This window comes from Maylandia zebra, linkage group LG22 (genome assembly GCF_041146795.1).
Source record: "Maylandia zebra isolate NMK-2024a linkage group LG22, Mzebra_GT3a, whole genome shotgun sequence".
Classification (NCBI taxonomy): domain Eukaryota; kingdom Metazoa; phylum Chordata; class Actinopteri; order Cichliformes; family Cichlidae; genus Maylandia; species Maylandia zebra.
In genome coordinates, this window is record NC_135187.1 from 38,246,541 (window position 1) to 38,272,946 (window position 26,406).

Here is a 26,406-nt window from a genome sequence, read left to right on the forward strand (position 1 = left end):
GACCCATGAAGTCCTCACCAGCTCTCATGTTTACCATCAGGACCAATCCCTGCAACTGAAATATAATCTACTAAATATCAGAGTTGAGAAGGTTGTGTTAGCGTGTGGTGAGTGCAGGATGGGGAACTCCATCCTAACGACAAATTTCATTTCCTTAAAAAGGCATCAAGAGAAGCTTTGAAGGTAAAATGAAGGTTTTAGTGTGAAACTGTTTTATCACAGCTGCAGATTTATGAATACACAGAAGGATGTAGTTTCACATATTTCCAGACAAAGCCATAAATGCTTCTTAATCAATGCCAGTAATATACTGCTTCCTGCTTTTAAGCTTGGGCGAGCCGTAGATGCTGAAATATTGCACCGTTCTTACAAATAAAGCAAACAAATGAAGAAATGTATTTCTATGATCTTACTCCATGGCCACATTCATACATGTGAAAGTCTCCATCCTGTGTCCTTCACTTATCTTTATCCCAGGTGTGAATTGTTCACAGGACTTAAAAGGAGGACGTGTCTGTGGAAAAGCCTCCGGTCAACCTAAACTCCTCCCTCATCAGGACACAGAAGAGCCGCTGAGGTAGCGCCTTGGAGTACGCTGCTGGTCGCGGCACACAGGTGCGCAACAAGATCTCCCGGCCTGCTGGAGGAGGGAAGTCTGGTACTCTGCTGCTTCCCCCAGTTTGCTTCTTGTCAGATCCCAAGTCCTCATCGACGGGCGCCAGAAGGGCAGCCTAAAAGGGCAAAGGTCAAATGTTAGCAAACAGCAACCGATTCTGAAGAAATGTGCTGTGTGAGGTGGACACGTGGATATTCAGAAGTACTGTAACCGAGTCTCCCACAGAGACCTGATCCAGACTACAGCTCACAAACACAGCTCCTCTACCAACACCTCACTGCAGCTGCACGCTGCTGATCCTGTCTGTGATTAGAATTGATTTCAATAAAGTAAAACAGAGGCTCGTTTTCTATGAGCGTAAACAGGGATCTCTGTTTCAGTCTCAGTGTAACAAACATGTTTACTGAATAAGTCTTTCAGTAAATATGTTTTTGTTAATTCAGTAAAATCTGCAAAGATGACTTGTACTGTTGGCAGCAACAAACAGAGACAACAGAGTGTGGGACAGACAGGAAGTCAGGACACGTCTATGTGCTTCACAGTGGGACTAGAACATGAACATTTCTACACACACCACAGGCAGCAACTGTGCAAACCTCCACGTCACCAAAAACACCCTGCAGGTCCCATCAGAGCAACGGCAGAGAAAACAGATGAAACATCTGTTAGAGAGAAAAACGCTTCGCTGCTTTCTTACCTGTATGACACCAAAAGGGTTTTGTTTTTTTAATAATAAAGGCTTCATGTTTTACAGTTAAAGCTCATGCAAACATGCAGGCTTATTTGTCTGATCAATGCAAAAGTTCAAACATGTCTCTTTCAAGCCTCATTATCAGCTGAGATCATAGTAAAGACACAGACAGGATCCTGATCCATCTGTTCTTTATATAATTACTGTTTTTACTGTAATGTACAGTGGGGCAAAAAAGTATTTAGTCAGCCACCGATTGTGCAAGTTCCCCCACCTAAAATGATGACAGAGGTCAGTAATTTGCACCAGAGGTACACTTCAACTGTGAGAGACAGAATGTGAAAAAAAAAATCCATGAATTCACATGGTAGGATTTGTAAAGAATTTATTGGTAAATCAGGGTGGAAAATAAGTATTTGGTCAATAACAAAATACAACTCAATACTTTGTAACATAACCTTTGTTGGCAATAACAGAGGTCAAACGTTTACTATAGGTCTTTACCAGGTTTGCACACACAGTAGCTGGTATTTTGGCCCATTCCTCCATGCAGATCTTCTCGAGAGCAGTGATGTTTTGGGGCTGTCGCCGAGCAACACGGACTTTCAACTCCCGCCACAGATTTTCTATGGGGTTGAGGTCTGGAGACTGGCTAGGCCACTCCAGGACTTTCAAATGCTTCTTACGGAGCCACTCCTTTGTTGCCCGGGCGGTGTGTTTTGGATCATTGTCATGTTGGAAGACCCAGCCTCGTTTCATCTTCAAAGTTCTCACTGATGGAAGGAGGTTTTGGCTCAAAATCTCACGATACATGGCCCCATTCATTCTGTCCTTAACACGGATCAGTCGTCCTGTCCCCTTGGCAGAAAAACAGCCCCATAGCATGATGTTTCCACCCCCATGCTTCACAGTAGGTATGGTGTTCTTGGGATACAACTCAGTATTCTTCTTCCTCAAAACACGCCGAGTTGAGTTTATACCAAAAAGTTCTACTTTGGTTTCATCTGACCACATGACATTCTCCCAATCCTCTGCTGTATCATCCATGTGCTCTCTGGCAAACTTCAGACGGGCCTGGACATGCACTGGCTTCAGCAGCGGAACACGTCTGGCACTGCGGGATTTGATTCCCTGCCGTTGTAGTGTGTTACTGATGGTGACCTTTGTTACTTTGGTCCCAGCTCTCTGCAGGTCATTCACCAGGTCCCCCCGTGTGGTTCTGGGATCTTTGCTCACCGTTCTCATGATCATTTTGACCCCACGGGATGAGATCTTGCGTGGAGCCCCAGATCGAGGGAGATTATCAGTGGTCTTGTATGTCTTCCATTTTCTGATGATTGCTCCCACAGTTGATTTTTTCACACCAAGCTGCTTGCCTATTGTAGATTCACTCTTCCCAGTCTGGTGCAGGTCTACAATACTTTTCCTGGTGTCCTTCGAAAGCTCTTTGGTCTTGGCCATGGCGGAGTTTGGAGTCTGACTGTTTGAGGCTGTGGACAGGTGTCTTTTATACAGATGATGAGCTCAAACAGGTGCCATTCATACAGGTAACGAGTGGGGGACAGAAAAGCGTCTTACAGAAGGCGTTACAGGTCTGTGAGAGCCAGAGATTTTCCTTGTTTGAGGTGACCAAATACTTATTTTCCACCCTGATTTACGAATAAATTCTTTACAAATCCTACCATGTGGATTCATGGATTTTCTTTTTCACATTCTGTCTCTCACAGTTGAAGTGTACCTCTGGTGCAAATTACTGACCTCTGTCATCATTTTAGGTGGGGGAACTTGCACAATCGGTGGCTGACTAAATACTTTTTTGCCCCACTGTAGAATATCATGGACATAATACACAGACTGCAGCCTAAATACTGCTAAAAACAGCCCTTTTTATTTTTAAGGTTTTACGTATTAACCTTTTATTATAAGAGTCACCTGATCCTTAGCAGGTGTGTATACAGAAATACACCAGGTCATTATTTAAGCAAAGCGAAGCCAAACTGCTCCTGTGTGACAGATGAAGTCCACCTTTAAACAGCATTTAGATGCTGCTAATGAATCTCGATTAGTGGCAGCACTGGTCTGTGGGCTGGGGACACTGGTGCCACCAGTACAGCGCGCACTTTTCACAGCGCCATCATGTGGATCAAACTGTATTCTGGGTCAAACCTGATGTTTTATCATTTACACTGAACAAAAATATAAACGCAACACTTTTGTTTTTGCTCCTGTTTTCCATGAGCTCAACTCAAAGATATGAAACATTTTCTACAAACACAAAAGACCCGACACTCGCAAGCAATGTTCCCTCTAAGCTGCGCGTGTGCACAATTGCGCACTGCTGGCACAATTGCGCACTGCTGGCACAATTGCGCACTGCTGGCACGGTCTCTGCACAGAAAATCTGCGTTGCGCACAAAAAAAAAAAAAAAAAAGAAAAATCACCTGAATTGAAATTAAAATGAAAACTTTAACGATTCTGTTTGCAGTGTTAGTCAGTGACTGGCTGCTCCCGTATGGGATCAGAACGAGGCCACCTTATCCCGTAGTCCAGCCAATCACGCGATTCACATTCGTATATACGCAGCTGATCAACGTGGCTGACAGGCTATGACAGCGTCCTTATGTGCGACACCGGTGTTTTAGCAAAGCGGCTGATGTGGAGTGAAGCCACGTTAATGACAACGTGTACAACCATTGGAGATGTGAGCAGGACAGACGGAACAACTGACGGACAAAGTGTGGACTTTATACCAGTTTTTGAATTGTGTTGATCGGCCGCGTAAAACCAGAGTTATGATAAAATATCTGCAATGTTTGGTTTTCTTCCTGAATACTGTCGTTGTTTATATTTACTGCAGGAAGAAACGGTAAAAACGCCGTTTTATAAGGAAAACGCTCGAAAGCCTGTGAGCAAAAACAACACCAAAACAAACCCCCACCAGCCTTTCCTATTGGTGGAAAAATGCACCATGTCGACCAATCAAAAAATGATATGGCAACATGACATTTAGTTGTTGAGGAAGGGGGAAGTTTTAGGAGTGACGGCGTGTTTGAGATGCGATTGCCAAGTTTAGCACAAATCTTGTGTAGTTAGAGTGTAGTTAGTGTGTAGTTAGAGTGTAGTTAGTGTGTAGTATAGTCAATAGTTTTGTTGTGTGTCAGAACAATGAGGCGACTGCTGAGTGTTACAGGTGTTACAGCAGTGATACATCTGCTGCTGTCAGGCCTGCAGGTATCAGGCTGTTGTTCTCCTTCATCTCATAGTGGACAGAAATTATTTTTTGCAGCGGCACAAATAATTTGTGTGGCATCAGATTTGATGCAGAACAGCTGATTGTTCTGCAAATAGTTTGAAATGTTTATTTAAAAAACACCTCGGCTGCATTTTTAGGTAAACAGCTGCAAAAAACTCTGTTTGCAAAACTCAGTTACTTTTTTGAAGAAGTCTTGTTGTGTAAAAGTATTCTTGGATGCTGGTGTGACCACAGTGCACACGTCTGCTGTTGCTCACAGTGGTCCAAGGGACGCTCAGGGAGTTTGTGTGTTCAGACACGTGAAACATTACAGGGGACATTGCTCGCAAACACTGCTCACAAATCTGTCTAAATGTGTGTTAGTGAGAACTTCTCGTTAGCTGAGATAATCCATCCCACCTCACAGGTGTGGCATGTCAAGGTGCTGATTAGACAGCATGAATATTGCACAGGTGTGTCTGAGACTGCCCACAATAAAAGGCCACTCTGAAATATGCCGTACATGTGTAGCACAATGACACACATGTCGCAAAACCAGTCAGGATCCGGTTCAGCTCATGGAAACAAAAGTGTTGTGTTTATATTTGTGTTCAGTGTAACAAATACTGAGACGTGTAATAATGTCGTGTGTTGTTCATCTCAGGACGCTGCAAAGAACCAGATTATTTTTATTATCCTGTTTGTCTGTTATGTGAACCTTTAGAGGATGTACCTTATAATGACTGAGTGTGTTTATCGCACTATGTTAAATGTAACTGTGAGCGACACGAGGCTTACTGCTCATGGTTACCTCATCAGTGGTGAAGTCAGCCAGCTTGATGCAAGAAACAGGAAGAAGAAAAGGATGAAAGAGCAACACACAGATGAAAAACAAAAACAGACTTTCTAACCGACAGAGCTGAAATCTGAACATGTCACCAGCTGCAGGAGGCAACGCTCTGAACCACGTCGTTCCTCCTCCAGATGGAGCTTTCACTGCCTATAGTCTCTTGACATACAATGGTTGGATTCTCCTATGATACTGTATCAGCTGAGCCTCAAATTCTTATGATCTCGAGCTTCTTCAGTCTCAGTGAATCCTTAGTTGGCTCAGATGCATCATCTGGTGTTTGAGTGTAACAAGGTGGTTGTAACACAAAAGGAGTGTAAACAGGTGAGTGTGGTTTGTAGTGTAAACTAAAGCAGCGTGTCTAACCAACCACATCTCCAGGGCTGAATCAGGTGACCACGAGCCATCGCTCCACAGCTGCTGAGGGAGCTACAACCCTCATTCAGCCTTTCACAGACATACGGCAATGAACTGTATGAACAATAAACTTTATTCATACACACAAATCCCTTTAAGGTTGTGTCAGCGAGGGCAAACGTGCCACATCAAATACATGGAGCTACAAGCTGTGGTGACCCACTGTCAGTAAGGGAGCTTTATTACACACACACAGCATCACAACAACAGTTACCTCAAGCTGCTTCTATGTTATAAGGCAAAGACCCTGCAGTTACACAGGAAACATTAGGTGACCGTCTGTGAGCGACAGTGGGAACCAAAGCCTCTAACAAACATCCATCGATAGATGAGGGGCAGACGGACTGAATGCAGAGAGGTCTACTAACACATGTTGAGTGAAGAAGAAACACCCAGTGCATTATGGGGAACTTAGACCTATAACTTAGACCTGTGTGCGCCTTAGCATATGCTACTTCCAGGGCATAGCGCTTAGTTTCCGGTGTGATATTCGCTCCTTGTTCACGGTCGGGTTTTTCAACCAAATGGACGAATCCAGTGGCGATTTACATTTCTCGAGATGTCGAATGTATCTGTAGATGATGTTGATCGACTTGTCGATATTTTTTCCCCCCCCGCCTCAGAGAGAGACAGGATTCAAATTTTATACTTCTCAGTATTTGTATACAGCGCTCCCTCGTTTATCGCGGGAGTTACGTTCTAAAAATAAAATGCGATTGGTGAAATCTGAAGTAGCCAACTTTATTTTTTACAACTATTATAGATGTTTTAAGGTAAAACCCCTCACTACACACTTTATACACTCAGACAGACATGAACATTTTCACACGTTTCTCTCCTGTTTAAGCTCTCAAAGTTCAAACCTTCGTAGACAAATAAGTCCAGTATTACAGAAACCAAAGATCAAACCGTGTTTTCAGGTCCAGCACATGAGAACAGAGCAGCTGAGAGATAATTCAACATCAATGAATCATTAATGAATCAATGAATCAGCGATTCTGTACTGTACAGGAGAGACGGCACGGAGGAGATCAACAATAGTCTGCAGCCAATCAGGACGCAGAACACAAAGCGCTGTGCGCAAAAAAAATAAAAGCATGCAAACTTGCACAAAAAAAATGTACGAAACAGCGAGGCCGCGTTATAGCGAGGGACCGCGGTAATTTTGAAGGTACGTCACAACATACCCTTCGTAAATACTCATGCATAGAGACCCTTACCACGGTTTGTTGACATGCTGTGTAGGTGTGTACTTGACTAGCAGGGAAACCTTTGACTATTGTTCACCTGTAGTTTGAATGCTGAACATCTGCCTGTTTAAATCATAAGAACTGTCACTATACATGTAAATTAATCAGAATGGTTTTTTTTGTATGTAATTTGTATAGTATTTTTTTCTCTCTTATTTCTTTTCTAAATGTACTTGTATATTGTTCACATGTTGAAATAAATTACCAATCAATCAATCAATACAGAGATGTGCTTCTGATTCTGTAATGCAGTTCTGCTTGTGTTGAGTGATGTAAACCACCAATCGATCTGCACGCTTCAAACCTCAAAACTGATCATTTGATTTTTTTTATGACACAGCAGTGGTGAGTGTTCCCACCTTCTGCTCTTTGTAACTTAACGCCATCTTTCTGTTTTCATATTTTGGACATGATTTTGGAGTCCATCTTTGCAGCAGCAATTGACCGCAAAGTAAAGCTACCGGAAATGTACAACCCTGCATCCGATCTTAAAACAGGAAGTTAGCATTTTCTCGTGCACAGGGTCTATTGCAGACTAATTAAGGTTGCTGATCCAACCCTAACTATGTGCTTTATCAAAGAGGAAAGTTTTGTCTGTCACCTGAATCCAAACTGGAAGCTGGTTCCACAGAAGAGGGGCCTGAAAACTGAAGGCTCTGCCTCCCATTGTACTTTTAAATACTCTAGGAACAACAAGTAGGCCTGCAGAGCGAGAGCGAAGTGCTCTAATAGGGTGATATGGTACTACAAGGTCATTAAGATAAGATGGGGCCTGATTATTTAAGACCTTGTATGTGAGGAGCAGGATTTTGGATTCATGTTCCAGTTGATGCATCAGAGTCAATCTGGGATCCAGTGTGGAGCACATGGACACTTTTAAGGCTTAAAGAACAAACCGATGATTCGATTAGATACTCGGCTCCATCTCTGGAGTCACGGCCACCAAAGCTTTGTTTCTGCTAACACTGTAAACATATACAAATGCACATTAATAGTTGTTACTGCAGAAAGAGAAAAAGAAGCGTCAAAGACAGGAAGGAGATCTGCTCCACTGTGGAGAGAGCTGCACAACTTTGTTCCTGCAGAATTGTCACACAGTCAAACTGATAATTCTTCATTTTTCATTGATAGTTAAACAGACTGGTTCTTATAGCTCTGAACTAGAGATGGCACGATACCACTTTTTTATGTCCGATACCGATATCATAAATTTGGATATCTGCCGATACCGATATGAATCCGATATAGTGTTTTTTAATCAACAAAACTGTTTTTTAAATATCTTGCTGCATTTTGTATAAGTTCATACTCAAGTTTAAAACAACAACTACACTAAAGCTATTCTGTTACACCTGTATGCAAAAAAAAATATTTCATAGTACAGCAATACTGATCAATCTAATAAACTTAAACCTACACCATCCTCCCTATTCTGGTATTTTAAAGAGTACTTAGCATAAATATTAAGCAACCTAACTAATAGGGTTCCAACTCCCAGCAACAACAAAAATAAATAAATAAAAAATAGGGAACCACCCCTCACGCTCCACCTCATGATGCTTAATCGCCGTAATCAACCTTAATTTAATGCAGTGTGAAAAAAAATGCACAGAAATCAATTATTTTTCAAGAAATATTAAATAGATTCAACATCTTTCTTCAACAAAATTGCAGACTGCACAGATGGTACCTTCCCAAAGTAAAAAGTACTATAGCTTACTAGGGTATATATATTAGACTTAACAGTCACTATATACAATAATGGACTTCTATTCATTTTGCATCAAATTAAAACTTTGGCTGTCAGATAATTATTTATTAAAAGCTCGACATTTTAAATGAGAATAAGAAAGAAAAGTATGTCTTTGTGCCCCCTTTTCCCAGTTAATGCCCTATCGGCCCCCCTGGCTAAACTTTGCTAGATCCGCCCCTGCACAGTTACCAGCCGTCAGCTACGTAGAAAAAGATCCTCGAGTAGAAAGTAAGATTAAATACATTCTAACAATAGCTGATCAAGCTTAAACGTGCTGCTGTTGTTCAGCCGCTGGTTTCCTCTTTCTGGTGCAAAGTGGGCCAAAAGCAAACAAGAGACACGGACTCGCGACAGAAAAGCCGATCAGCTGATCGTTAAGCAGTTTCATGATTGAAGTAGCAGCAGGAGAGGCAGTCGCTCGTTAAGCTTAATGCAGGAATGCTTTACAAACATTCAGAGATGGACCTACACACTTGCTTTACTTCTCTCGGGGATAACTTTGTCGGAGATGAAATGCCGGGTTGCTAGCGAAGCTCCAAATGCTATCCAGACCACCGACAGGTCCCGCATGCCACAGCCGCTCTATCACGTGATGCATACTGCTCCGACGTGCTAACGTTCTGAGGTGAGTTACGGCGTGTTGCAAGTTTTGTGAGGTGCTTTCGTGATATTTAATGGATCGGATTACATTTTTTATTTTTCTCCGATATCCGATCCAGTAATTTAGGTCAGTATCGAACCGATACCGATACGTAATATCGGATCGGTCCATCTCTACTCTGAACGTGCTTCACAGCACAGCAGCAGCAATTGTGTGTTTCAGGAAGAAACAACGTTACAATAGAGCAGACTCTCCTGACACTGACAGAAAACACCGCATCTTTACATCAGTGCTGACCACGTCCTTCCAGTTTCATCTACATGAAGTATATACACTCAACAAAAATATAAACGCAACACCTTTGTTACTGCTCCCATTCCCCATGGGATGGACGTAGAGACCTAAAATTCATTCCAGATACACAATATAACCATCCCTCCCAAACAGTGGTCACAAATCAGTCCAAATGTGTGGTAGTGGGCACATCTGCTATATTGAGATAATCCATCCCACCTCACAGGTGTGCCACATCAGGATGCTGATCTGACATCATGAGTAGTGCACAGGTGTGCCTCAGACTGCCCACAACAAAATAAAACAGCGCTGACTTCATGTCTTGTTCTAGGACCGGGACACCGACCTATTCTTGATGCTGATATTGAATAAGTGGTTGACTGGTGTGTGTGTGTACCTCTAAAGATGTCTCTATAGATGACAAATACATGACTGTATACATGAAACTGACAGCAAGACGTGGGAAGGACACGGAGGCAGAGTGAGAGTTACCCTCTGAGCACTGATGAAGAGTCCGTGGATTATACTGCCAGCCAGGCCCTGGCCTGCTCCTGTCACTACCACCTCTGGTTCCTCCAGCAGGGAGCTCACAAACCTAGAGACAACACACAATGTGGAAAATGTTACAATATTCCCACAAAACAAAACACTTAAATAAGAACATGTAAAACCTGAAGACACCAAAACTATAAAATAAGACCACCAACATGAGCGAGAAAGAAACGTGTGAACTGACTGTGATCCTTCAGACGCCGTCTTTGTGAAACAGATTCATCGTGACAACCTGTTACTGACTAACTATCTATAGTGACGGTGAAGACGGTTACATGTTACCAACAGCACAAACAAAGCTGTCAGTGAGCGCAGCTCAAACTCTGCGACTCACTTCTTCAGTTCATCAGCAGCCTCTCCGCTGTCGTCCTCAGGAACGGAGAACTTGGCCTTGAGCGAGCGAGCTTGAGTGATGACTGTCTCCATGCTCAGCAGCTGGTTAATGAAATCCTGCACACAGGACAAGAACAACTGTCTGCTCAATCCTGACAGCATGAGACCCCAAGACTGTCACATTTATACACATACGTGGTTTTTCCTACGTGGAACGTTATAGGCTGAGTCTCGGGGTGTAAAAGGCGTGTTTGGAGTCACAGTGGATACATGGCATACTTAAATGTACTTTGAGAAAGCCAAGAATGCTTTTACACAACAAGACTGTCCAGTCAAGCCGAACTAACATGGTGGGGTTTAGCTGTGCAGCTGTACAGTGTTATTCAAAGAAAAGGGGCTGTATGGATACTGAGTGCTAGTGAGAAGAACATTTTTATATGTGAAGAAGTGATGATTGTTCTCAGACTTTAGGACAGTATTAAAGCATATGTTTAATGCACCTAACGTGTGATCAAACTCAATAATAACAATCTCAGTCTCTGTTTTCGATCACTGATAAACACATCCGATATCAGCAGAGTATAAAAGCTTTGAGCCCAGGTGGGAACAGCCGAAGGAATTACCTAGGTTTAGAAAAAAGTTAGCCATCACTGAGGAAGCACTGGAGTTTGTTACTCCAGCTCCCACTACAATCCCACTGCACCACACCCCTGTTTTCATGGTTCAACCATCAATGGCCATAATAATTATCAGCCAAGTTCTCAGCCATGGTGCACACTGTCCAGTCTACGTACACCTCATGTACAGCACATACTCAACTACAACAAAAACACAGTTAACAATCAATCAATAATTTATTTAAAAACAACTTTTTTGGGTGAATCTAATGATACTTTCTTTTAAACTGAATCATTTGTGGAAAGTCCGGTCGAGTTTTCACTGACCTCTAACTTCTTGTAGTCCTGGTTGGGGGACTGCAGGAGCTTGCTCGCTTGAACTGTAGCTTGTTGAATGGTTTTTTGCACTGATGGAATATCTTCAGCAGACTCTGAAAGAGAAGAAATGACAGTGTTTCCAGAGTGACAGAAAGCTGTGATTAAAAGAAAGACCTGCCACGTTTGTAACCTCAATTACTGTTAACATGAGAAAAAGCCTAAAATTGAGTAAACCTGCAAACTATTATCTTACTAATACAGATCCTTTTGAAATAAACAAAACCTTCACAACATTTTATAATAATCTTTACAGAGATTAAAACATATCCACAAAGTCTTGATGGATTATTATTGGAGTTAATTAATCCAGCTATTTCAGAGGATCACAGAACACATCTGCAAATAGAAACTAAGCCTTTTGTCCAGGAATATACCCACATGTGCTTTGGCACAAGGAAAAACTCCCTTTAAACAGGAAGAAGCCTTCAGCAGAGCCAGGCTCAGGGAGGGGCGGGGCCATCTACAATAACCGAGTACAATAACCTCAGTTTGATCTGAATTAAGAAGCAGAAAGTTAGCGGCCATCCAGGTCTTTATGTCTTTAAGACATTCCTGCAGTTTAACTCATTGGTGTGTGTTATCTGGCTTCATGGACAGATAGAGCTGGGTGTCATCTGCATAGCAGTGAAAATGTATGCTATGTCTTCTAATGATGCTGCCTAAGGGAAGCATGTATAATGTAAACAGAATTGGTCCTAGCACTGAATCCTGTGGAACTCCATAATAACCTCAGTGTGTGAAGAGGACTCTCCATTTACATGAACAAACTGGAGTCTATTAGATAGATATGATCCAAACCTTCACACATTCACGTGTTATCAGCACGGAGCGTCTCTGTCAACCTCTGGAAGTAAAGCTTTTAGTAAGTGTCATAAGATCAAAATACATTTTTTAAAGAAGTGAAACGAGGACATTATTGTTGCTATGTTTTGTATTTTGTAGTCCAGACTTAATCAGAATTAATTTGCATACAACCTGGATATGCACCAAAGCATTTCTGACCTGCTGAAACATTCTGGGATATTACAGAATAAATGAAAACTAGCTTTCTGGTTTAATTAGAGAAAAGGTCTGAGTATCACAGCAGGACGTTAGCTGATTGAGGTTTCTCCAAAGTACTAGAAAACTCTCCTCAGTGATGTCCTTACTAGTCCTTACCATTGGCTGTCTCTAGACTCAGAACTGGTCTTAGCAGTATACCGTCAACTTAGAGACGATCCAGAAACTAAGACCTGTTATAATTATACGTGAACTCTCATTAGCTAAATTAATGGTTGCACTGCAGGTGTCAGGGAACAATAGCAACACGACTGAAAGATCTTTAGCTTCTTCTAAAAACCAAATCAAATTATGCCCTGCTCCAGATGTGACAGTCTGAAGACGAAATCTAGACTTTTCTGTATCCTGGAATAATTATCAATTTATTGTGTGTAGAATAAAATAAAGAGTGGGTTTTATCTGATTTCTGATCATTACTGGAGAAAACTTGACTGAAAGAAATTCATGTTGGGGAAACTTTCCAGGCTCCTTTCACAGTGAGGGTTGGGTAGCTAGTTAGAGTAAACAAACTAAATCACATTTACCTGCATTTTAACACCAGGGTCATGTTCTACCCATCATGCCTACGCAGCCCTGAAAACATCACGTGTCCATCTCTGATACTTATAAGAGCTCAAAACTGGCCCAAACCCTGATGGAGTCCAAGGGCCTGCAGTGCAGAACACATCTTGAGCCCAAATCTTGGGGGGCTCAGGATTTGGGCTTTTTCTGCAGCTCATGGGCTGCATTCACTGAACCGACCACAAACTCATCTGTGCACCAAAGTACACAGTGAGACGTCCTTTACCCTCACATCACTGGACACTTCCAGGTTCTGGGTTCCATTCACTCTATACCAGTGGTGCCCAAATCTTTTTGCATCACAGCTGTGATACAGAACGGCTGTGTGGGCGGAGCCTGTTTCGCTTCAGTGCCGAAAAAAAGGGGTTGTATTTTGATGTAATGACTGTGTCGATGCAATCAGTCATTACATCACTCAGCTCAGGACTGAGCTGTGTAGACGCCAGCGTGTATCATACAGTGCATCCACTTGCAGCCCTCCTCGTTTCCCAGCCGTCGCGCCCCCGTCTGCACATCCCCACACAGTCCTCACGTTTCACAGTCAGTGATTGTAAAGAGTTCCTCTGCAGTGGCTCTGCCAGGAGCCTGTCTGCAGAGAAGTCATTCCTTTGTCACCATCAGTGGCTTCATCCACCTGCAGAGGAAAGCAGCTACCATGCACCTTATCATTAAGCACTCGATAGGCAACTTTACGGGGGCAGAGCACAGACGCAGTTTTAGCAGAGACACTGTTGAGCACGACGGTTTAGAAGTGTGTGTCTGAAAAAGCCCTCTGACTTGTCTTTGTGCTCTGGATGTTTGGCGTCTTAGCTTGTTAAGCTTTAAACTGTCACAAACTTGCACTTTAAGACAGACACGCTGCGGCCTCTCCTCATCACCCACCGCTGCGCAGGTATGCTTCATCTTATCTTCTTTGGCTTGGAAACATATTTGGTGATGCTTCATCCTCTGCTTTGTGTTTGTGTGCGAGCCCCGTCAAAAGGCTGTGCATTATGCTGGCAGCGTCCAAGATTTCTACTTTTTTATTCATGCAGCTTCTGTTTTTTTTTCTCCATTAACATCTCAGGTTGCATTTCATTTTCTTAGTACTTATTTTAATATCTTTAGTTTTTTGTATTTCGGTCTTACTGTAATTTACCTGCTGTGGGCTTAGAGTTATTTTCCCTGATTTTATTTCATATAAACGTGTTTTTCAACCAAACGGTGAGGACTTACCTTCTTCCTTCAGAATAGTTGCATGAAGTATACAGGGCAGGAGGTGACGGGCCAGGTCTGCAGGTTTCTGCATCGCCATGTAGTGCAGAACCTAAAGACAAACCCCCAAAAAGTTTAGTTTGCCTGGCTTCTGTTTTCCTTTTGCTCTTTCAGATCAACAGAATATTTTTGCACAGCCAACAGGCTGCCTCTGAAGAAGACTCCAGATAAACGGTGACCTTTCTCTATGATGGTTATTCACAGAGGGACCAGTCATACCCAGATCTTTAAATCTGTCATAAGACTATCAGTGAGCATTATTTTTAACTTTCTCTTTTTGGATAAACAATGTCTTTAAAAGACAGGCAACATTTTCAGTGACGGTGCAAACTGGAGCTCCGAGCTCTGCTTTCATATGTGCAGGAAGAACATGCAAACGCTTGGCAGGGACCTGCCCGGGTCCAAATCCAGGACCCTCTTTGGGTGAGGAAACAACTAACCCCAGTTACTGTTTGTCCCTTTCCCATAAAGCCGACCGGATCATTAATAGAAGCTGGTTTAAAGTTGTTCTTCATTTAACACCATCACACCACAGAAAGCTGCTGTGTGTCAGTTAAACATCGTGTGTGACAGCATCAGATCCTTTTTCATCAACATGTGAAAATGCTTCAACATGTCTGTGAGCACAGATCTGTGTTAAACTGACTTCTTCAACATACATGAGCCAAAACGGTCCCATGGCAGAAGCTGATCCTGAAAATCAGCAGAAACATTCATGAAAACACTTTGTGATCCACTTAGTAAACACGTTTGGCTTAAAACATGCATGTGGCAAAACGAACGACCTGCTTCAGACCTTCTCGGCCTCCTTGGTGTCATCAAAAAGTCTTTTTTGGCGTCGTGCAGGTGTGACCCTGGCAGTCTCCCAAGCCTCCACCCACATGTTGCCTGGGATCTTCATCCTGGGACTGAGTGTCCCCATCACCATTGTGTTGACCTTCTCATCAACCACTTCCTCTTCTACGTAATCCCGAGGTGAATACCAGCGCACAAAATCCTCCAGGACACAGCCGGGGTTGGCTGCCTGTGGACAGAGACACAAACTCGTACTTTAAATGAAGTAATGTGTAAATATATTCACTGACACCTCATACTGGCACTGACGACTCGAGCAGGGCCCACTCACGACACCACTGCATTCATGGACCCAAGCACACCAGGCTGTCACTGAACATAAAATGTCATTTAGGCATCAAAACGATTTCCTTCTGTTCAGGACTGGAAGTAAATACGTGTGATCTGGCAACAAAAATGTTTTACTTTTTTGTGTAAGAGTAAATCTGAAAATCTATGAATAACAAATCAATTGTATTTTAGTATTAAAACCAGTTCAGACTGAATAAAGAGCTCGTCCACACTGGATCAGAAACAGAGACATGGTGGGAATAACCAACACTGTAGATTCAGGGCAGCTGCAGCATGACTTACACTGTGTGCTGGTCATTATCACTGCATTACTGCCTCAGATCTGCAGGTCTCTGCAAAGACAAGGTTCAAATAACCTCTGAAGATGATTTATAAAACTGCAATGAGCTGTTTGAAAACTGACGACCACGTGATCGTCTGGTGATCAGAGGTTTCTGCACTCACGTAGCTTCTCCCAGCATGACTGCATCCATCATGCCACACGTGTCAGTGACAGAGTCACAGCTTTCCACAGCGTAGGCTGATCAACAGTCCTCTTATTCCACACTAGTTTACTTGTAAAAGCCTACATGACATTTATTATTAATTCATTAATATCCCATTCATTAACTGCACAGAGAAGACGGTTCCTGAAAATGAAACCTGATGCACAGATATCAGACTCAGTCAGCTTCAGCTGAGGTTAATGACATTTCTGTGAACCACTTATATGAGATCTGCTTTCATGGTTTTGTCACACAAAGGCCACCTCTGTACTGTTACAACCGCTTTCTTTTAGTTCTAATTATTAACTGCAGGTCTTTGAACATGGAGCGAGTGGGGTTGGGTTAACTCTGACTCTAAACTGCCCACAGGTGTGAATGAGAGCATAAATCAGAGGTGTCCAACTCCAGGCCTCGAGGGCCAGTGTCCTGCAGGTTTTAGATGCGTCCTTGATCCAACACAGCTGATTTAAATGGCTAAATGACCTCCTCAAAGTGTCTTGGGTTAGGGCTATCCTTTGTTGCTAGTTAGCCTGACCTGTATCCCCAATGTTAAGTTTGTACATGGTATGTATGGTCGATTAGGTCATCTCAGTTGCAGGCAACCAACAAATAAAGCTTATCCTTATCGTGGAAGTTCTCCAGAGGCTGAACTAACCATCTGATTCAGGTGTGTTGACACAGGGTGAGATCTGCAGGACGCCGGCCCTCGAGGCCTGGAGTTGCCCACCCCTGGGTTAAATGTTTGTCTGTCTCTCTGTGTTCGCCCTGCAACTGGCGACCTGTCCAGGGTGAACCCCGCCTCTCGCCCTATGGTATGGGATAGGCTCCACCCCGTGTGACCCCGACTATTATTTTCAACATGCTGTATTTGGAATAAATAACAGCATATGATGTGTTTGCACAGTGAGGCAGTGACTCTGACCTGTGAACATAGAGAGGCTCTGCAGAGTTGAGCAGAGTCATGTTGTTGTAGGGGTGCAGCCTGCCCTCAGCTCTGCCCTCAGCTTGTGTCGCCTCAGTCTCGCCCTGGTCACTCAGGCACTCAAAGAATTCCTCCTCGCTGTCACTCCACGAGTCCCAGGATTTTCCTTGAGACATCTCTCTTGTTGAACTGGAAGCACTGGTTGCACACTCTGGTCCTTGGCGGCTCTTCTGGCAGGCACCTGAGACCCTGTGTTCCTTTTCTTTCCCCTCGGGTACCTTGTGAGATTCATCTCTGGCCTTCTTCCTTTCGATACAACAATTCAGCATCTGTCCAGGAACAAAAACTCTTTTCACACATGGAAACATAACACTGCTACTTGTGTTCAACAGACAACACGACATAAACAGGTGTTTGGGAGTTTGAAGATGCTGTATCACACTGAGCATCAGCTCTCAGAATTCATTTTTCTCTTTATCACCTAAACATCATTCCAATTATCAAAGTTAACACAACACTTTTGATAAACCACTGGAATTAAAGTTGCAAGTCTACAAATGTGCATGATGTTGTTTTTTGTCTTTTAAATCGTTCGATTAGTCCTTGCACTTTGTGCACTGTGTGGCTACCTGGAACTTCTGATGCAAAAGACAACAGCGAAGATCAGGAGCTCCACCTGCCAGCCTGCAGATTAGGAAGCACAGAGATGGATATGAGTGAACACCAGTGTGTTAACAGAGAAACAAATACTGCTTAAACAATTTCAAGCAAAGTTTTAGTTAGAGCACGGCACAAACACTGCAGGGGCTTTTGTGCCTGGTATTATGTACTTGGATTTTTACATTTTGGTCATTTGTCTGTTATTAGAGACGGACGGAGATCCAACATGACTGACAACAAGACCAAAGCCTGATTCTAAAGTGTCGGCTCAGCTGGACAAAGTACAGACATCCAGCATTTGACTTTATTTATATGGCACAGGATAAGAACCACAGAGTGCTTCACAATAATATGAAACAGCACAAATCTAGTTCAAAGCCAGGCTAAATAAATGAGTCTCAAGCTGCTGTTTATAAAAATAAATGCAATCAAAGCAACATAATGATGGAGGCAAAGCACTCCACAGCCTGGGGGCCCCCACTCTGACAGATCCATCTCCTCTGGTCTCAAAATGTGTTTCTGTCTTCTGTCTGTGTCCAAGTCAACAGTCTAACGAGGTCCCACAAATGTCTGCAAATAGGTTCTGCTCTTCCACGAAGTCCTTTGAGATCCCGACTGAAATCGGCTGGTGCCAATATCTGCTGAGTGTTGGCCACGAATAAAGCAGCAATAACAGAGTTCAACGAGAACAACAACTTTTCATTATCAGTTATTCTTCACTCTCTCCACAGCTGATGGACCAACAGCAGCACACAGAGGACAGTGGTACCAGATACTTTGTATGCCGTCACCATCTGACAGAGGAGCTCCAGGGCTGAAAATATATCCTCAACCTCAGGTTCAACTAACGAACTGACCCAGTCACAGACTTCCAGGGAGGCTTTGGAGTATCATTCCCAAGTTCAAGCTCAGCCCCTAGTCCCACTTCTTAGAAAGGGAAACCGCTACTGTAGTCTGCTTATCCCGAGGTGGGAAACCAGGACAGTCCAACAACATCCACAGACTCAGTGGGACTCGCACCTCCAGCCCAGGAGTCCTGCCACCAAAGAGTCATGTAACTCGTCACAGACCTCGTCAATTAATATCAAATCAAATATCAGCTGGTTCAGTCCCAACTGATGGTCTCATTATTCAGGTTTCACACAAGAAACGTCTCATGACGGGTAAAAACAACGAGCTCTCTCAAGACTTTTGCAAAACATGCTGGTGGCAGTGGTCACAGTAGAACTACTGAAGGTTCCAGCGCACTTTTGGTAAAGTGGAAAGAATATTATTTCACCATAAATGGGCCACGACCAGGTGCTTCCCACAAGATTTCACACAGACCAGTGAAAAGAATTATCAGAAGAGTCAAGGCCCAGTTATGAAGAGCCACAGAAAGGCCTGGAATCAGCAGGTACGACTGCTTCAAAGAAAACAATATGTGCGCAAGAGCCACAGAAAAAAAGAGAAGCGTGAAGTGTGTTTAAAGTTTGCTGAACAAGTCTGTGAAACGCTGGCAGAATATTATCATCTGCATTCATAAAGTATCCACAGGCGTCTTTGCCTGCTCTCCTGTACACTCATGAGTTCACACCTACCTGCCCCTCTAACACCATCGTTACATTTGCTGATGATGCGACAATCATCAGCGGAGAAGACGGCGAACAGGCAGGAGGTTAAAAACCTGACAGGCTGCTGCAATGAACACAAGCGTCTGCTCAGCGCCATCAAAACTAAGGAGATGTGACCTCAGCAGAGGGAAACACGTTCCTCTCCACATCAAGCAGACTGTGTTCAGCGAGTGTCCTCGTTCCTGGGGACTCACGTAGCTGAGGACCTCTCATGGTCCAAAGTCAAAGACTCCACCTCAGGATGCTGAGGAGGAGGAGGAACCATCTGGAGAAGAAAGTCTTGGTGGCTTTTTTACCACAGCACCATAGTGTGTCCCCACCTACTGCTAACAGCTTGGTATGCTAACTGCTCGGTGGGTCATTAAGACAGCACAGAAGAATAGTGCCTGTCCCTTTCCTTCCCTGGAGGACATGGTCAGCACTCGCTGTCTCAGGAGAGCCAATCAAATCTCATCTCATCCTGGACAGCACCTGTTCAAGAAACAGGACAGCCAGGCTAAGAAAACAGCTTTTCCCCTGGACCATCGATCACTGAACACTAAGCTCAGTGAACGGACCGAGTGAGCCTCCCTCCTACCTGAGACACTCCTGTGTAACATTCAGTATAATGTTCACTAATGCTGCCAAATGTAAGCTTACATCTAATACAAAACACCAGCATAACACGGGACAATTACACCCTCCCTCCATGGCTGCTGCCATCCAACCAGTGCAATACTCCTCTGGTTAAATGGTAAATGGACTGGTTCTTATATAGCGCTTTTCTACTCTTCTGAGCACTCAAAGTGCTTTACACAACTTGTGCATTCACCCATTCACACAAGCACATTTTTCTAGGTGCTTTCTAAGTAACATTCTCTCTCTCACACACACACACGCGCACACTCCGATGAACGCATCGGAGAGCAATTTGGGGTTAGTATCTTGCCCAAGGATATTTGGCATGCAGCCTGGGGGAAGCCAGGAATTGAACCACCAACCTTCCGATCAGTAGACGACCCGCTCTACCGCCTGAGCTGCAGCCACCCTATTTTATTGCTATTTTATTCAGTTTGACGAATGAATGATGAGTGTAAGCAGGTAAGAATGTATGTAAGCTCTGCTCCAGTGTAATGCATAGGTACAACAATACGCTTTAACTTTATAGTTTGGTCACTTAATTCAATTCAATAAAACTTTATTGATCCTGAAGGCTGACCCCAATGGAAATTGGGTTAAGGCTGCCGACCTTTGCCAGCGCCATCTTACCCTTCTGACCATACATACATGACACAAACATCACATGGGGAAGACAGGTCAGAGAGGCATAACAATGGAAAATGCACCACATGAGGAAAGATAAGGAGAAAAAAATAACTCCCCCCAGACTGAGCTCCAACAGGGAGATCAGTTTGAGAACAGAAAAAAAACACCTCTGCACATGAAAAAACTCTTAATACACGAAAGAAACACATGACAAGCAACAGGGATGGGTAAAGGGTGAGAGACAGCCAGTGTAGACAGTACATCCAGGCCTGCGTGCGCTGGTCTCCTTGATCCACCGTCAGCATCGGAGGGGAATAAGCGTCGAAGGCGTTTGGAGGGGGGAGGAGTGTACATCTGCATGTGTATATATGTCTGTGTAAGCGTGTGCGTGTCCAGAGTTCAGCTGAGACAGTGTCCTCCTCCCTGCCAGGCTAAGTAAACAGTCTTCCAGCCAACCCAGGTGGCCTTGCATGGAGTGGGAAGAACAGTCTAAACACAGTCGTTATCAGGGAGTTGTTGTTCGGCTCCAGCCTTGAGCCCACGGCTGGGGCCGAAGGGGTATCCGCATAAGTGATGGAGGTTTTTACTTTAGTGCGAACAGCTCATATGAATTTCAAAGCTGTTCTAACACTCCGACACTGGTCTCTCAATCTCCCGTTGGAGAGCCGTGAGCTTCTCCATGATGTTATCAAACTTGCGCTCCGTGATGTTGTCATTCTTGTGCTCAGAGAGCCGATTCTGAGAACTCAAAGACACGACGTCGTAGTCTCACTCCAAGCGCTTTATTTGTTACGCCATTTTTCTCCACACCAACAACAACCCTTCGCGGGCAACAGTACTCTCGCAGTATAACAGAAAATAACAAGTTAACAACGACCGCAGTGAGCTTCTCCAAGATGTGATCCAATTTGCACTCAGAAGTCTTATTCTGAGTATTCACAGCAGCCGTAAGCCTCTCCAAGATCTTATCCATGCTGCACTCAATGAGCTCATTTTGAGAAACTCACGCCTCTTCCCATCGTTTGAATCCCAGCGGGCAGCCTTGTGGGGGTTTGAACAGCCGGTTCCGCTTTCTTAATTCTTCGATAAGTCAGGGCCAAGCCAGCTCCGACCAGCCAGAACCCTGTTACCATGGTTCCGAACAGGTAGATCTCTTCAGCACTCAGGCTCACCCGAGCCCAGACTTCTCGTTGAGAAAGGGGTGTCAATTGCATTCAGGGACCAGTTGATCAAATCCATAATTCCTCTTTTAGGTTTTAAAGAACAGACTGTGAGAGAGTGTTCCAGGGAAAAGTAATACAAAAAACACGAGAGTAAACAAGGACACAAGAGGCTAAGCAGGGAAGCTAAGGGAGAGGAGAAAAGTGCGACTGCCTTTGTTAAGAGCAAAACTCTTTGAATGCTGTAAACACACCGTGTTTGGGTGGCTGCATCCCAAAAACACCACAGCAACACTGAAGTCTGGAGGTGGGAGCATTATGATTTTGATGTTCCCAAAAAAATGTGTGATTGCTTAGAAAAGTTATGCATAAAAACTTTATAACAAGCTGCAAAAGGGACTGAGCCATTAAATCTAACTCCAGGAAGGATGAATGGAGACATTGTTGATTAAAATCTGCTGCCATCTACCAGGATGATGAAGATGAAACAAGGATGGATGTTTCAGCAAGACCATGATCACAAACACAGCCAATGGAAACTGTTGGTTTCAGAGGAATCAAGTAAAGCTGCTGGAACGGCCCAGCCAATCACCTGAGCTGAATCTGTGGGAAGGATCCACGGAGCATTCGGGATTTATAGACTGTTTGTGTGGTGAGTGGGTCAAAGTCATGAGCAATGATGGGACTGGTTTCTCCATACAGAAGCTGCCATGAACTGTCATCACCAACATTTGTATAAAGTAATAAATAAATGTCTGTGTGTTTAATGTCCCTGTGTTACCGACATCTGGTGATAATTTCACATCAAAGCACCTTTAGAAATATATTTGCTTAGAGAACTGCTGACGTGTTCAATACTTATTTTACCTGCTATAAAATGAAAATGTTAATATGTGTGACATCTTTAAAATCAAAGCAGCACGAGCCTGTGAGGTACCCACCCACAAATAACATGGTTATTTTCCCACCGGTAACGCAACTCAAGGACAAACTCCTGCCAGAGGTGTCCAACAGCCCGCAGCCCACCGTAGTAATAGTTGACCAGACACACACACAGAGCCAGACGGTAGGTCAGACTGTCACTGGGGGCTGACTTCAGCTGGTGGAAAAGGTTCTACAACGAGGGAAAAGACCAGCATGAAATCAAACAGCAGGACACTAAATTTAATACATTCTAATAAAAATCCTGACAAAGTACTGACAGCACTGAGCCTGTCTTCACTCTGAAACTTATATTGGACCTGACCTGAGTGTAACCTTGAGTGTGCGAGTGGTGAAGAGGCAAACATACATAATCAGAGGTTTTCCCTTGCTCCGATGTCCCACTGGAGTTGGACAGCTGAGTGTTATTCTTAAAGTCAGACTTCTCCACAGCAGCATCTGGAAACAGAGACACAAACACAAATAAATAAGTCTGTCATTTAGAAACTCTGTTGTTTTATAGATGTTAGAAGAATTAAACAAGTGGAGCTCACGTAGTCATCACTTCATGATAAAACACAGGATGCTGATCGCTCAGTGGCAAAAGCAGGATGTGACCAGAAGTAGACAATAAAAATAAGAACGCTGCCTGATATCCTGTTTAAGATGACGCTCTTGTGCTTTACTGAGCTGCTGTCAGATGGGATCAATATCTGTGGCCAGCACTCTAAGACATAAATGCAATTACGGCTGTAGTTTTAAGATTCAAGGTTGTCTTAGCTCGAGCTCGAGCTGCTGAGTGTGACGGGCTCAACAGTAACCAGGAAGGAAAAACTGTTTGTGAAAAGAAGCAGAGGAGCCACATCAGTACGAGTCAAACTACCAGACGGAGGAAGTAGGAGGCCCACACAGAGAACAATGAGGAAAAAAAGACACTTTATTTGTCCTTGATTATGTTCTTTCTATCGGTAGCTTGATTACATCCATCTTATCTGCTGCGTATCATTTGATGCATGAATTTTAGCTTAGAAATAGTTTCCTCTGTGCTGTTCGGACAAAAAACAAAGCCATAAAAAGTCTTCACACATCACACAACAATGTGTATGTTTGTAATGGATCCAAGTGTATTAGCAACCAGAAAAATACAACATTAAGGTCAGTGCACTTAATGCACTGACCTTAATGTAGTATGTAGCGGTGTGTTTGAAATCTGTACTGACTAGTAAAACCTCTGTGGTCAGCCCCAAAGCATCATGGTCTCCGTTCCTGAGTGTCCCACTGATCAGTTTAACTTACCCAGTAAACACTGAGGATTTTCAGCCGTCCTGACTCGAACTGACCAGTGAGGAGCTTGAAGAGGGTCGAGGTCACTGTTGGGTGATAAACAGAGTAAACAGTAGAGGAGAGTTTCTGATACACTTTTAGTTAAAGGGTTTTTATAAGTAATGAGTCATGTTTGATTACATGTGACGTAGTCCTTCACCAGTAATCAAGATAATTACACATGTAAGCATTTCCTTATGTCACACTCAGTTTGTCCCTTCATGCACAAGCTTGTTAGACCTGTGCCAGCTCTGTTTGGGCCTTACAATCAAACCCATGTACGTTTACCCTTTTAATAAACTGCTCCACCCATTTCCTACTTTACGAGTGAAATATGAAGCAATGCAGTGTGTACACGGATGCAACACTCAGTGCTCAGCGCAGCGTTTTGTGTGCTATAGTGCAAGTGAACAGCTCACTCCCATCAAAGCTTTTCCATTGGATCGTTAACACAAACACCAAATGTCAGGAGGATATGCGCCTCAAACTGGAGTTGTCTTTCTAGCCCGGGTACTGTGTTATCCTTGTCTGTATACCGAGCTTCTTATTAATAATCAGCTCTGCACAGGAGCAGAAGCAGAGTCCAGCCTGTTGCTCTTACAGTATAATACTCATAATAAAAGTACAGTAACCGTGGTTAGTCACTGAGCAGCCCGGTGCGTTTCTCTTGATTTCTTTAGTCAGGGTAAATTCATTCACCTGCACGGGTTAGCTAAACGAACTTTACAAAACAAGTTTCCCCGACAGCCGAGTGCTCACCTAAGGACCTAAGTTACGGATTAGCTTACACACACATTTAACTTACCGAAAAGAATACGGTGGGGCCTCAGGTCCTCCTGTCTGGTAGTCCAATTTACTGAAGAACACCTCAGGCTGTCACTTTGAAATAGCCGGTAATGTAAACGCTGGACCTCTCAGCATCTGCCATTCCCGAACAGACACATGCAAGTTTGTCCGTGACTGCAGCCGCGCTGTACATTTATTTCAGTTTCAATATTTTTTTCAGTTTCAATATTTTTTTCGGTTTCATTTCAAGGTGGCATCGTTCTGATCCCATACACACACAAATTGATTTACAAGTACAAAATATTTATGAGCACAATTTGAGCCCATATACTCTCTCTACCACAGCTGCCTTTGAACTTGCCTGGCCAGGTCTGAGTCCAGCTTTGCTACTCCTGCCAGGTCACATGACACAGGGGTGTGCTCTGATGTCGGCAGGCAGGTCAGTGGAGCCCTCTGGTGGTGGATATATGGCAGTGAAACAGGAGGAGGCCTGAGAACAGACAGCAGGCTTAACTAGCAGGACAAAGTAGCATGTAGTACTTGAAGGGGTCATCAAAGCCAATCAGCTCTCAGGAAAATGGAACATCATATAAATATTTCTCTTCTTTGATTTTCATCAATGTATTTCCTTTGATAGATTTTCCGTCAACACTTCTGCTTGATTAGAAGCTCATAGGCAGTTCCTGTCACTCTACAATAAAACAATGTAAAGGCTGCCCTCTCTGCCCTCCCTAATTTGACATATTTTGTTGTTTTGTGTGTGTGTTTGTCTGTGTGAAGTTTTGATGTGTATGTGAAAAACACAATTTTGAAAACACTGGAAAAAGACCTCAAGACATGTTTTCCTTTACTTTCTATGAAACAACAATTCCCACCAAGGCTTTTCAGTGTGAAATTTAGTGTATAGAAAATACCTGTGCCAGGTTGTCTCCATCTAGTGGTGAACATGGCCTCACCACTACACCACCATCAGGTGAGCTTTTCACTGTGCAGTGACACAAAAGTCATTTAACAATTTTAAAAAAAGCAATGTTACAGATTCAGTAAGAACTGAAGTTTATCATAATCCTTCAAGTTTCATTCAGTAACAGCAGCTTTTTAATATTATTGACTATATTTTAGAGTCACATTTATATGAAATGTCAAACAATCACAGAGTGACACTGAACTAAACAATCAATGCCATGTGAGTTGTTCTTGTTTGTTCTTTATCTCGGATTTATTGTAAGCAGCGGGAGTAGAAGCTAAAGAAAAATAGTAAAGATATGAATGAATCTCTGCTCTTACAGCTTTTATTGTGCCATAATGTCTGCTTTGAAACTGTCCTCTTGCTCGTCTCTTGGATGCTCACCTCTTCTTCACCTGTTCCTTTCACCAAACTGCTGCACTCTCGTTCTCTGCTCTCGCCTCCTCTTCTGGTTATAATTAGGATGCAGTCAGCATGTGCCAAACAAACTCCCCCCAAATCGATCATGTTTGATATGATGATGACGTTTTTAACATCTTATTTATGCACTTGTTGGGTGGGAAAGAGTAAACAAAGATGGGGCATAGAAGCAGAACTGAGTCCTACGTGTGGCGGGACAGTAACTGTGTGTGTATATGTAAGCATTTAAACACTGCAGAGAGTCAAATTAACAGTAACACTATTTTGTCTAAGTCCGCCATTGTAGAAATTCATTTCAC

At 43.3% G+C, this 26,406-nt stretch overlaps 1 protein-coding gene across 1 annotated transcript; it reads right to left on the reverse strand.

The window, feature by feature from the left end:
• Positions 1 to 176: 176 nt before the first annotated feature.
• Positions 177 to 25,654, reverse strand: LOC112429815 (rab3 GTPase-activating protein catalytic subunit-like). The gene is made up of 16 exons (XM_076879061.1): positions 25,635 to 25,654; positions 25,078 to 25,210; positions 24,740 to 24,807; positions 23,908 to 23,981; positions 22,982 to 23,070; positions 22,632 to 22,804; positions 17,642 to 17,696; positions 17,013 to 17,341; positions 15,586 to 15,592; positions 15,256 to 15,483; positions 14,421 to 14,511; positions 11,535 to 11,638; positions 10,592 to 10,707; positions 10,198 to 10,300; positions 5,352 to 5,375; positions 177 to 731 (listed from the first exon to the last, which is right to left on the reverse strand). The coding sequence occupies exons 1-16, from the start codon at positions 25,652 to 25,654 to the stop codon at positions 498 to 500; spliced, it is 1,848 nt and encodes a 615-aa protein (XP_076735176.1). The 3' UTR covers positions 177 to 497.
• Between the last annotated feature and the right edge of the window lie 752 nt (positions 25,655 to 26,406).

Excerpts from the sequence above, each read along its gene's own strand:
- LOC112429815 (XM_076879061.1), bottom strand. The coding sequence starts at position 25,654 with ATGGAGACAACCTGGCACAG. Across the intron at positions 23,982-24,739 it reads GCCCCACCGTATTCTTTTCG|TGACCTCGACCCTCTTCAAG; the intron begins GTAAGTTAAATG and ends ATCACCCAACAG. Across the intron at positions 732-5,351 it reads CTGACTTCACCACTGATGAG|GCTGCCCTTCTGGCGCCCGT; the intron begins GTAACCATGAGC and ends TTGCCCTTTTAG.